The 10,602-nt window shown below is 34.2% G+C and overlaps 4 protein-coding genes across 5 annotated transcripts; 3 read left to right on the top strand and 1 right to left on the bottom strand.

Moving 5' to 3' along the window:
- Positions 1 to 491: 491 nt before the first annotated feature.
- On the top strand, positions 492 to 3,524 carry LOC107365256 (sphingomyelin phosphodiesterase 4). Its single transcript, XM_015932731.3, has 4 exons — positions 492 to 683; positions 753 to 854; positions 925 to 1,149; positions 1,278 to 3,524. Exons 1-4 carry the CDS (start codon positions 672 to 674, stop codon positions 3,489 to 3,491), a joined length of 2,553 nt encoding a protein of 850 aa, XP_015788217.2. The 5' UTR covers positions 492 to 671; the 3' UTR covers positions 3,492 to 3,524.
- Positions 3,495 to 5,013, bottom strand: LOC107365259 (uncharacterized). Of its 2 annotated transcripts, XM_015932737.3 has the most exons (3): positions 4,852 to 5,013; positions 4,712 to 4,797; positions 3,495 to 4,548 (listed from the first exon to the last, which is right to left on the bottom strand). In XM_015932737.3, exons 1-3 carry the CDS (start codon positions 4,854 to 4,856, stop codon positions 3,626 to 3,628), a joined length of 1,014 nt encoding a protein of 337 aa, XP_015788223.2. In that variant the 5' UTR covers positions 4,857 to 5,013; the 3' UTR covers positions 3,495 to 3,625. The 2 variants fall into 2 exon arrangements, with proteins under 2 accessions (XP_015788223.2, XP_015788222.2); XM_015932736.3 differs by having other exon boundaries at positions 4,712 to 5,013.
- Positions 5,014 to 5,165: 152 nt separating this feature from the next.
- egh (beta-1,4-mannosyltransferase egh) lies at positions 5,166 to 8,677 on the top strand. The gene is made up of 3 exons (XM_015932733.3): positions 5,166 to 6,130; positions 6,364 to 6,652; positions 7,284 to 8,677. Exons 1-3 carry the CDS (start codon positions 5,525 to 5,527, stop codon positions 7,871 to 7,873), a joined length of 1,485 nt encoding a protein of 494 aa, XP_015788219.1. The 5' UTR covers positions 5,166 to 5,524; the 3' UTR covers positions 7,874 to 8,677.
- A 322-nt stretch (positions 8,678 to 8,999) lies between these two features.
- On the top strand, positions 9,000 to 10,435 carry LOC107365121 (uncharacterized). The gene is made up of 2 exons (XM_015932586.3): positions 9,000 to 10,077; positions 10,161 to 10,435. The coding sequence occupies exons 1-2, from the start codon at positions 9,085 to 9,087 to the stop codon at positions 10,302 to 10,304; spliced, it is 1,137 nt and encodes a 378-aa protein (XP_015788072.3). The 5' UTR covers positions 9,000 to 9,084; the 3' UTR covers positions 10,305 to 10,435.
- The last annotated feature ends 167 nt before the right edge of the window (positions 10,436 to 10,602 follow it).

Below are 10,602 nucleotides of genomic sequence, written 5' to 3' on the forward strand. Positions count from 1 at the left end.
GCCATTTCCTTTGAAATCATTGTTTATCAACCTTGTTGTGTTTTTGTGATCATCTTCTATTATTCTGTTGGCTTTACCTTTCAACCCTGTTCAACAATGATAAATTAACAGCCAACCCATCGAGAAATTTAATCAATTTTTTTTCACTCACTCAACTTTCCAACTAATTAGGTAAATGTTTGCAATTTTGATGAAGTGGAATTTTCATTGTCTTGAGGTTTAGTAGTATTCATTGTGAGTGAAACCTGTCTGTGTCTGGATTACGTGAAAGTTGTTTTTTCTGTCTTCTCTCTTGTTTATACTTTAATTGGCAATTAGTTTAATGTCAACTTTTGTTGATCTTTTTGTAAATTAACATCAGAATTGTTTACCATTTGGCGCCAAAATCGGTGAAATTTTGAAAAAACCGCTTTTCTGTGTCAACATGTTATTGGTTACTGCTGTTTTGTAGAGTCTGTCTATTTTATTTTCACCTGACTTTGCTAAATTTATCAGAGTGACTGTTATATTCAGACTTTTTTCTCATTAATTTATGAACAATTTACGTTTTATTACAATTTATTTGTTAATTTCATTGTTGATCTATCCAAGTGTTTACCTTTTGATAGTGCTTTGAGTGCCATTGTCACTCTAATTAGTTGATTGAAAAAGCTATCAGCAGGACTTCCAATATGAATACAAACGTAAGCATGTTTTGTTTTAGATTATTAATCTGTTGTTAATTTTAATTTTATTGCCTTTTGTCATTACAGTTTGAAGCTCGTTTTATGGTTGCTTTGAAAAGAGCCAATTTAGTGGAAAAATGTCAAGAATTGAGTTTATTGATACAAGAAAGTCTTTCTGAAAATTATAAGGTATGTGTTTACCTATGTTTTGTTTTCTTCCTTATCTAATCGTTTTATTTTTGATTCTTATTATTTTCAGTTGGATATTCAAAATTGTTTCCCTAGCATTGTTGAAAATTTATTTGCCTTTGGCTATCAAAATGACAGTAACATCAATCTTAGGTTTATCTCGAGTCAAACTCACCAAGCCGAGTTTCACAGTTTACTCAATTTAATGCACCCAGAAGGACCTCTTTTTCAATGGATTAGGTACTTAATGAAAGACCAATTGGCCGGTTTTTATTTTCCTGTCTCATGCCTTCCTGTAAGTATTGCGACTTAATTATTATTCAGGCCCAATAGCTATTTTAAACATGACTTAATCATTTTGTAGTCAGAAAATTTCATCCATAACTTCCATCGGCTTAAAATCTCTTCTTTTCGTTTTTTCAGCTACCAAGTAGATGTTTAATTGAAGAAGGCTTACCATCAGAATTTTATCTTAATCGATTGGTATCAGATGGAACATCCGTAGTCCCTAATCGTGTATCTCTTAATGCGTTCGAATTTTTCCTCTTTCATCTTGCTCACTATGTACACAGCTCTAAAGTTATGCAAAATCTAGACAATGGAAATCCTGCCAATATTCTTTATATCACTCTTATTGAAATGTACCTTAATTATTTTGTTCCTTTGGAATCTTCTGCTGCTAAAAGCTCATCATCATCAACCATGCCAGAGTCACCATCATCATTGTGGCAATCGCTATCGTCAACTTTTCATCTTAACTCAAGTCAAAACGGTGGCTCTCTTAACTTACCCAAAACATCTTTACTCAATTTAAAAAAGCTTCTAAATCGGCCAAATGAGATGACTTATTCTAATCAAGCAAATAACACCAAAATCTTAGACCCACTTGGTTCCAATTTAAACAAGGCGGAAACAATTATCACGATTCTAATTGAGCTATGGGTCAATGTAAAAGTTCCGCAACACATTCTTAAAAAAATGCCTTCCCATACTCAACTTCAACCCTTATTGGCCCACAATCAAGATCACATGAGATGTGTTCGGATATTGATTAAGCATTTACACTACTTTGTTAATTCGTTGATCAACAAAAAACTTTCTTTGAACGTTTCCCTCTTTGAAAATCATGAGTTGGATGAATTGAAAGAAAACATCTGGAGCAGCAAGTATATCTTCCTCCGTAGATTTTATAGTTTCATCAGAGTCTCATTTGACAAATGGCCTCTTGACGCTTCTTTTCGATTACCATTGGAGGTTTGGTTAAGTTTTATTCAGCCATGGCGATACATCGATCCTTCTTCTGGTCGAGCAAGTGATGAAGGAACTGATGCTATGCATGGGGATAGTAAATTTTCAGATAACATGCCAATCGACCCTTCATGGAAGCGCTTTATCGATGACAATCTCTTTTTCTACACTGTCATCTTCCGACAATTAATTCCACGATTTATGAGACTTGATTTAAGTTCATCAATTAACACATTCATGCTGTTCAGAGTGATCAAGGTATACCATCAAAGTAGTTTAGTTTCAATGATAAAGGACGCAGAGAAAAACTTTGAAAATAACTTGTCACCAAATAAATCGATGAACTCTCGTCTCTCTATGATAACAAATTATAGAGGTTCTTGCCATTCTCCAATCTCTGCTGGACTTATTTACCGCCATCCACTTTTAGAATGTGAACCTAATGATTTCACCTATACTCGTCTATTCTCTGATTCAACTCGCAATGAATTATCTACATTACTGAGAAAAATAATGATCACTCGGAAGGAGCTTACAGAATACATAAAATCTCATTCAGCATCTTCTACATCAGAAGAAGCATTTAGCTTCAAAAATTTGATCAAAACATTCAACTCAACGGAAGACCAATCATCTGATCTCGATGAAAAGCATCAAATATCAGATAAACAAAAGACTGAAAATTATTCCGGAATTTTGTGTGAACGAATGGCAAACATTTTCGAGATAAATCTTGCTTCAATTGAAATGGAGACAACCCAACTATCCCTAGATCAATCGTTTGGAGACTCGCCAACCCGACAATCTCAAACACAAAACAGAGTTTCCTTCAATCAATCTATCATGATGACACCAAAACACACTGGAGCTGATCTCACTAGTGATGATATTTCACTAATACGAAGACGAGGTGGTCAAGGATCTTTACCAGTTGATAAACAGGGAGCCGGTGAAATTAAATATCAGGGTAATCCTGATCTTCAACCTGTTCGCAGTTATGAAATTAGTTTTCTTGTCAGTTTCTTCATCATGGTTTCACAATTCATTAATGAAAAATATAATTCCGTGTTCTCTGAACTTTACAATCGTGATGATATGATCGGTTGGATAAGTCAGCTTGTTTTATCACCGCCCACTTCTTATTACTATTTTGAGAAAAATATGTCCAGCAGTTGTAATCCACCTCAACGGAAGATCGTCAATTTACCTCCGAGAGTTAATTTGCGAAAATTCGCCGATAGAGCAATTTATTGTTACCTATTTGTCTTCTATCTTTTATTTTATATCTTCCATTTCAGTAAATGGACTATCTTCTGTTTCGCCACTTGCCTTTATCTATTATCTATTTTAGTTCAGACAATTGTGATATGGGTTAATAATAATGCTTGAAGCTTAATAAATAACAAATTGTATTTTTTCTGATTTTCAACTTCAAATTTTTTCATTGGTCATTCAATTAGTTAGTTTTTTTCACATAAGTATTTAAATCGGATTTTATATAAATAAATACAGAACTTAGAATATTAAAAAACACCCTCTTTTCCAACCAAATTATTCACATCAAGATTGCGTAAGAACTCGTCGTCTGCTGAATTACAGATTTCATCATCAGCATCCGGACAATTAATTGATTTTGAGTTATTCAAGATATTTTCTATGGGACATGAAATCGGTGGAACTGGTCCTTTTTTATCTTTATCAGCCTTATAAACAGATAAATCTATATTCATGTCCTGAAGTTGCTTTGTTAAATATGCAACTCTTTTTTGTGCAACATGATTCAGAAAAAGAACCTTGTTGCTGGCTAGTTTAAACCCCGAGGGAACTGGTTCAGCTTTTATATCATCTTCATCTTCTTCCTGAGTTGGCTCTGACTGATACTGGGAATTTTGCAATTGAGTTACACTTGTTGATGCTAAAGGCTTTGGCTGCGAGAGAGGTTGATGCTGAGACAGCTGTGGTTGAGGTGTTGCTTTGATTGGGACTTGAATCTTAGGCTTAGGTTGAGGCTTAGGTTGAGGCTGAGGCTGAGGCTGAGGTTGAGGCTGCAGTTGAGGTTGGAGATTTTGTTTTGGTTGGGCCATCACTTTGATTGGAATTGGAATTGGAATTTGAACCTCGGGCTGAGACTGAGACTGAGACTGAGACTGGCGTGCGGGCTGAGGCTGTAGCTGAGAATGCGATTGAGATTGAAATATCTGACGTGGTAAATGCTCTGGTGAACTTTGTGGTAGCCTATGGTTATTTATTGGTTCGATATCATTAGAAAGCTCGACTGCGGGAGTGTCATCAACTGGCTTTACAACAAGAGTTTTAACAGTTTCTTTAACAGGAGGTGAAATTTGATTCCTTGTGGAAAGTGGTGTACCTGAATCGGAAAGCATTCTGGGCTTTTTGAATCCCTTATTCGGAGTTATATTCTCACTGAGAGAACGTCGAATAATTCCTGAAAAGAATAGAAAATGAAAAAATAAAACATTAATGAGTCGACCATGCTTAGATTACATCTTGACATGTATAACATGAATGAGAGAGTAGATGAACAGTTCATCTGATAGATACAATAGATACACTGCTCAACCATGCTTAAAGAATAATAAACTACTTACCGATGGATTTTTGCCTTAATTGAGAAGGTAAACAAGGTGGTGTATAATAATTCTCCGATTCATTGTCCTCTTTTTTCCTTTTCATACTGAGAGAAGAGGATGGTGAAACCGTTTCAATTAGCGCAGCAATTTTTACTGACCTCATGATGAAATAACAGAAGGAAAACAATATCAAAACAAAACAAACAAAAATGATAACGTAAGAAAATTAATTGATTAAAGAAACAGTTAATTAATTGAAAAGGAAAGGGGAAAACTGATTCAAAATTTCATTAAAAAACATCATTTGTTGTCAGAATAGAGAGGCAAAAATGATTTTCAAATCAACCAATAAAAAAGCTTTTAGACTCAAACTTGCAAGCGCCATCTATTATATAACAGGCGAAAGTTTATGTTTATCTCCAAATGCTATTCGTAATTAGGTGAAACTCCCTGGGAATATTGTTTCTGAAAAAAAATTGACACCTCCTTTTCTGATTTTAACACTGAAATTAATCTGTTTAGGCGTTGCCTTTATTTATCTGACAAATAATTGTTTTAAAAATCCTAATAGGTTGAAGATTAGTTTAATTCAACCTTGCTATTTCGCTTGGAGAAGCATGATTATTGTGTCAGTCGGAAGGTGAATTCATATGTAAATGTAATCACTGTTTACATTTTTTTAATTCGTGTTGCACTCATCTGCTGTTGATCATTTTTCCTTCATCTTGTATTTTACTCCCTCTTTATTCTGTGTAAATTGTCTGCGATGAATTACTCTTCAAATTACTCAGCGATTTGTTTTGCTCTCTGGCCAAGTTTGAGTCTACATCAATGATCACTGATCTATCGGTTTATGCTTATGACTGGTTTAATCGACTTTCCAACATGCAACAATTACCTCTTTTTCAACGGCAGACACTTTCGCAAACACGATGGCTTTCTCCATTAAAATTTAACTCTCGAACCAAACATTTGCTTCACTGTTGCCTTCTATTCACCTTAATCATTATATTCATTTTTCAATTGATCTACTCTACCGACCAGGAGGCCAAAAAGTTTGATCCCATTGCTAAATATGGAGTTTTTGCCTGTACGATTCTTTATTTGTTAAGATTTTTGGCTCTTCTCGCTCTTCCACAGTGTCTATGTAATTTTCTTGGCTTAACCATCTACAACACATTTCCAAAGAAAGTTAAATTAAAGGGCAGCCCATTGTTAGCTCCTTTTATTTCTTTCCGAACTGTAACCAGAGGAGATTATCCTGATTTGGTCAAATCCAATGTTCAACAAAATTTATCAACTTGCTTGGCAGTTGGTGTTGAAAATTTTATCTTTGAAGTGGTCACCGATAGACCTGTTAATCTGGAAAAACATCCTAGAATCAGAGAAATTGTTGTACCTCTTGATTACAAAACTAAAACGGGTGCTCTGTACAAGGTATGAATCATCAACAAATTACCTCTTGCCTGGTAACTCACTTATGATAACGAATTTCTTGTTGATCTGAGATTGACACTAATGCAATCAAAGTCTGAAGGAAACAATGTTATCTTATCCAGCAAACTTTCTCTTTTGTTATAAAAATCCATTTTTGTCTTATCTCAACGGAATAACTAATTCTTTTCTTTCATTATTTTTGCTTCTGATCCTTTTCACCCCGTTAACTTTAGGCTCGAGCACTTCAATATTGTTTGGAAGATGATGTTAATATTCTTGGAGAGGAAGATTACATTGTTCATCTTGACGAAGAAACTTTAGTATCTGAAAACTCTGTTCGTGGCGTATTGAATTTTACCATGAGAGGAAAACATGAATTTGGTCAAGGTTTAATCACTTATGCTAATGGATCTATTGTAAATTGGTTCACAACTTTAGCAGACTCTTTCAGAGTTGCTGAGGATATGGGCAAGCTTAGATTTCAATTCTACATGTTTCATCGTCCTTTATTCAGCTGGAAAGGTAAATAGAATAGTCGTCAAAACGATCATTCCGCGGCAACCGCGTCATTAACTATCGACATTTATTTCGATAAGATGCAGAAAATCTCACTAAAGTCAAGCAAGTACTCTTGGTCGTATATTTACATATTTTTGCAAATACTTTTCGAACTGTATAGTCAACTTTGGTATACGAGATTTTACCTGAAAAGCTCTTTTACCGAGAAATTTATCAAATGCACAAATAGTTTAGGCAAATGAGACAGAAACTGCTCTATGACTGTCTCTAGATGAACTATGTACATTTCCATGTTTTATGCCAATTTTATTTTTACCTCTGATTGGCATCTTCAAAAGTAACAAATGAGGCCAAGTGAGAAAAAGCTCCAGATTTCGTCGGTAAACCATTTGCTTAATTTCTGTGCACAGTCGCTTGAAAGTTGAGATAATTAGCTAACATTATGGGAGTAAAATTTAAGACTTCATATTTGCTTGTCAAAATTTTGCTTTAAGGTTTTTCACCTAATATCAACCTAATCAACTTGCCTGAACTTAGTGACATTTTCTGTATTTACTCTTATATTGGCAGAACTCTGTTTAAATATTTCTATGAATTTTTATGTTATACTAAAATATTTTTGTAATCTTTCTAGGTTCTTATGTCGTTACCAAGTACAAAGCAGAAAAGGCCGTTTCATTTGACCATGGATTAGATGGATCGGTTGCTGAAGACTGTTACTTCTCAATGATAGCATATAAAAAAGGTTATACCTTTGATTTCATTGAAGGAGAAATGTGGGAAAAGTCACCATTCTCCATATCTGATTTCATTCAACAAAGGAAAAGATGGCTACAAGGAATCTTTCTGGTTGTTCATTCACCTAAAATACCTTTTCAAAATAAGCTGTTTCTAACCATGTCTCTCTATGCATGGATGACCATTCCTTTAAGCACGTCTAACATTGTTTTAGCATGGTTATGCCCACTACCAACAGATGATTTCGTCTTTTTCAATACTCTAGTCGCTTTTGTGGGTGCCGTTAACGTTTACATGTACATCTTTGGTGTTATCAAATCTTTTAGTTTGATGCGTTTAGGATATTCTAAGTTTATCTTCTGCTTAATTGGTGCCCTTTGTGCCATTCCATTCAACATTGTTATTGAAAATATTGCTGTTATTTGGGGATTTTTTGGTAACAAGCATAAATTTTACGTGGTTCAGAAGCAAGTTGAAACGCTTTAAAGTAACATTCATCATATCACCCCGTGCATCATCATTAACGTGAATCATAGCCGAAGATTTCATGGATTGTTATATTATCCATTCATTTATCAAACAATTGGGCCATTTGAGCTTAAATGAGTCATTCTGCTATCAATCGTATGAAGTTCGAGAATTTTTCTGAGAACCGGTGAATTTAATTGTTCTGTTACTAGTCAAACAAGTAAACAGTCGAACTTGCAGCCTCCTGTTGAAAGTTTTACGGCTTTAACAAAAGGATTATCTAATCAATGAGTTCTCTTTGAGTCAACCATTGTAATGTTTCAAAGATTATTTCTTAGCTGATTCATAACATGTAAATGTATCTCGAATCAATGAAGAGTTTTAATCTTATCAAAAATCAAAATAATCTATAACCCGAAAAAGGAATCTAAAACTCAGTTTGGTTCTGGCAAATGACCCGATTCTGTGTAAAAAATTAGCATAACTTAACTTAAGATAACCAGAAGTAAATGGAACGACATAGCGACATAATTCTACTTCAAATTTCGTCTTTAAAAGCCAATCCAGCGTCAATCCAATACCAATTCTCGGTCACAAGTTATCCTTATCGCCTGTCTTTCTTTCACCCAATTAGTCCCACTCATGCAATGTAAAATATTTATTATAATATTTAGAAGGTAAAAATGTTTTTTTGTGAAAATAACTTTTGTAGCTCTTAAATATTGAAGAAATCAATCTTTTTAAGAGTAATCTTTTCTACTCTTAAAAAACTAAACTTTATACGCTATAAATTATTTAATAAATTATACAAATTGGTACAAACGCAATGTTTTCAATTTGCTTTATTTTCCAAGAATTGAAAATTGAAATTCTGATTTGATCAACTTTAATGAAGTTTTTGTTTTTAAGATCGTAAAATCCATTTCATTTCTATAATCGATTAACAGCAAAGATTATTGCATGAGTTGATGATCATATTGATCGTTAATGATGCTCAATCAAAAGTTAATCTTTTGAATGTAACCAAAAAAAAAACTTTATTTTCCTTATTAACAATGACAATAATTTCCAAAAATATAAACAAAACCTTATCGATTAAAATGAAACTCAAATAAATAAAGTCACATTTAAAGTGAAACCTGCATAAAGAATCAACAGGAAAAATCAGATTGACTTATTTTCATTACCAGTATTCAAGTAGACATTAGAATTGTGAAAAATCTCCAAGAATGTCATCGAATCTGATTAAACCATTTCAAATTTTGGGACAAAACAAGATACCAACAACACCAATTAAACCTCCGATACCCGATCATTTAAGATTTCGCATTTTACCCATTTTCCCCGGTAGAGTTAACTTGATTTCATTTTTGACTTTTACTTTATTATTCGCATCAACACTTGGTCATGATATTGCAATGTTTTTTGGGTATTTACCTCGATTTGATTTCTGTGGATTGCTGACCTTTTCTGGTTCGAGTATAATCACTGTATTAGGAGGCGATATTTTCATCAATGCACTGCTGGTCATAGTATTCTTGTTTCCACTCGATTATAGTCACTATGAAGAAGCTTGGAGATTGGTTGGATTTTCACTTAATGACCCTTTCATCACTGATGAATTGAAACGAGCCAAAAAGGAAACCCTCATCTTTGCAATTCTTTTCTTGATCACTTGGCTTTGTTACCTTCCAGGCTGTGTCTACATCGCTGTCATTCAACCTCATGAAGCAGGTTTGATACAAATGGCTTTTGAAACTTCACATCAGGTGTCATACCCTCTTGTTGGTATCTTGGTTTTCATAAAAGTTCATACTCTTTTCACTTCATCCTCTCTGATTCGAGCGTCTTTTATCCTGATCAAAAAGTCAATAAAAGCTCATCCAGAGGTTACTTGGAGCCTTCAAAGCTTACGTTATTACCGACAGATTTATACTGCAACCATTGAACTAACTTCCACTGCCAACAACATCTGGTCTGCCTATTTAAGCTTCATGTATCCAGCCTTTAATATTATGGGACTTGTTTCGCTTTACACAATGATTTCTGGTAGCTATGATTTTAGTCGATATTTTATTCTTGGATCAAGCTCTTTATCGCTTTTCTGGACTTCTAGTTTTATGAATAAATACATTATTGGTATAAATGTGGAAGCAGCTTCAGTCTATGATGTAGTCTATCAAAAGAGTTTACTTGATTTGGGTGAAAAATACATGATGGAGGTTGGTATTGAGATTGTGATTGAGATTGCGAACAAGCAAATGACAAAAATGGCATTTCCACTCTTTTCTCTTTTCTCATTTAGACGATGCTTTTTCTCGAACGGATAGGACGTGCAGACGTAGGCTACAGGTTACATGGCTCATTCGTTTTCAGTCCAACCTTAATGGCGTCTATGGTAACTCTCGGTGTCACAATTATCATTGCATTCCCTTCGTTTGCCCATTAATCCAAGTATACCCTCTATCGCTCCAATCCTGATGGACTCAGTGATCAAAACTTGTTCAGACTGCCTAGGAGCTACAACTTTGTGTCCAAGTAATTTACACAAAGATCAGAATCGATGTCAGATCGATGGTGATCAGGATTCAGGCATTTGTATTAAAAAATAACTTCAAGTTAAAATAAGATTAAAATGCAAACTGATGAATCAACAAACACTTCAATTGCTGTCCAGTAGATGGTAGAAGTGAACAGACACGAAATGAAGCAATCTCTTAATTTGTAAGCCAATTCTGATTAATCAA

The sequence above is a fragment of the Tetranychus urticae genome, chromosome 3, assembly GCF_039701765.1.
Source record: "Tetranychus urticae isolate SD_2017Ah chromosome 3, NJAU_TeUrti_SD_1.0, whole genome shotgun sequence".
NCBI classification, from domain to species: Eukaryota; Metazoa; Arthropoda; class Arachnida; order Trombidiformes; family Tetranychidae; genus Tetranychus; species Tetranychus urticae.

Excerpts from the sequence above, each read along its gene's own strand:
- LOC107365256 (XM_015932731.3), top strand. Across the intron at positions 855-924 it reads GTCTTTCTGAAAATTATAAG|TTGGATATTCAAAATTGTTT; the intron begins GTATGTGTTTAC and ends TATTATTTTCAG. Across the intron at positions 1,150-1,277 it reads TTCCTGTCTCATGCCTTCCT|CTACCAAGTAGATGTTTAAT; the intron begins GTAAGTATTGCG and ends TCGTTTTTTCAG.
- LOC107365259 (XM_015932736.3), bottom strand. The coding sequence starts at position 4,856 with ATGAGGTCAGTAAAAATTGCTGCGCTAATTGAAACGGTTTCACCATCC. Across the intron at positions 4,549-4,711 it reads ATTAAGGCAAAAATCCATCG|GAATTATTCGACGTTCTCTC; the intron begins GTAAGTAGTTTA and ends TATTCTTTTCAG.
- egh (XM_015932733.3), top strand. The coding sequence starts at position 5,525 with ATGATCACTGATCTATCGGTTTATGCTTATGACTGGTTTAATCGACTT. Across the intron at positions 6,131-6,363 it reads AAACGGGTGCTCTGTACAAG|GCTCGAGCACTTCAATATTG; the intron begins GTATGAATCATC and ends CGTTAACTTTAG. Across the intron at positions 6,653-7,283 it reads TCCTTTATTCAGCTGGAAAG|GTTCTTATGTCGTTACCAAG; the intron begins GTAAATAGAATA and ends TAATCTTTCTAG.
- LOC107365121 (XM_015932586.3), top strand. The coding sequence starts at position 9,085 with ATGTCATCGAATCTGATTAAACCATTTCAAATTTTGGGACAAAACAAG. Across the intron at positions 10,078-10,160 it reads GTGAAAAATACATGATGGAG|ACGATGCTTTTTCTCGAACG; the intron begins GTTGGTATTGAG and ends TTTCTCATTTAG.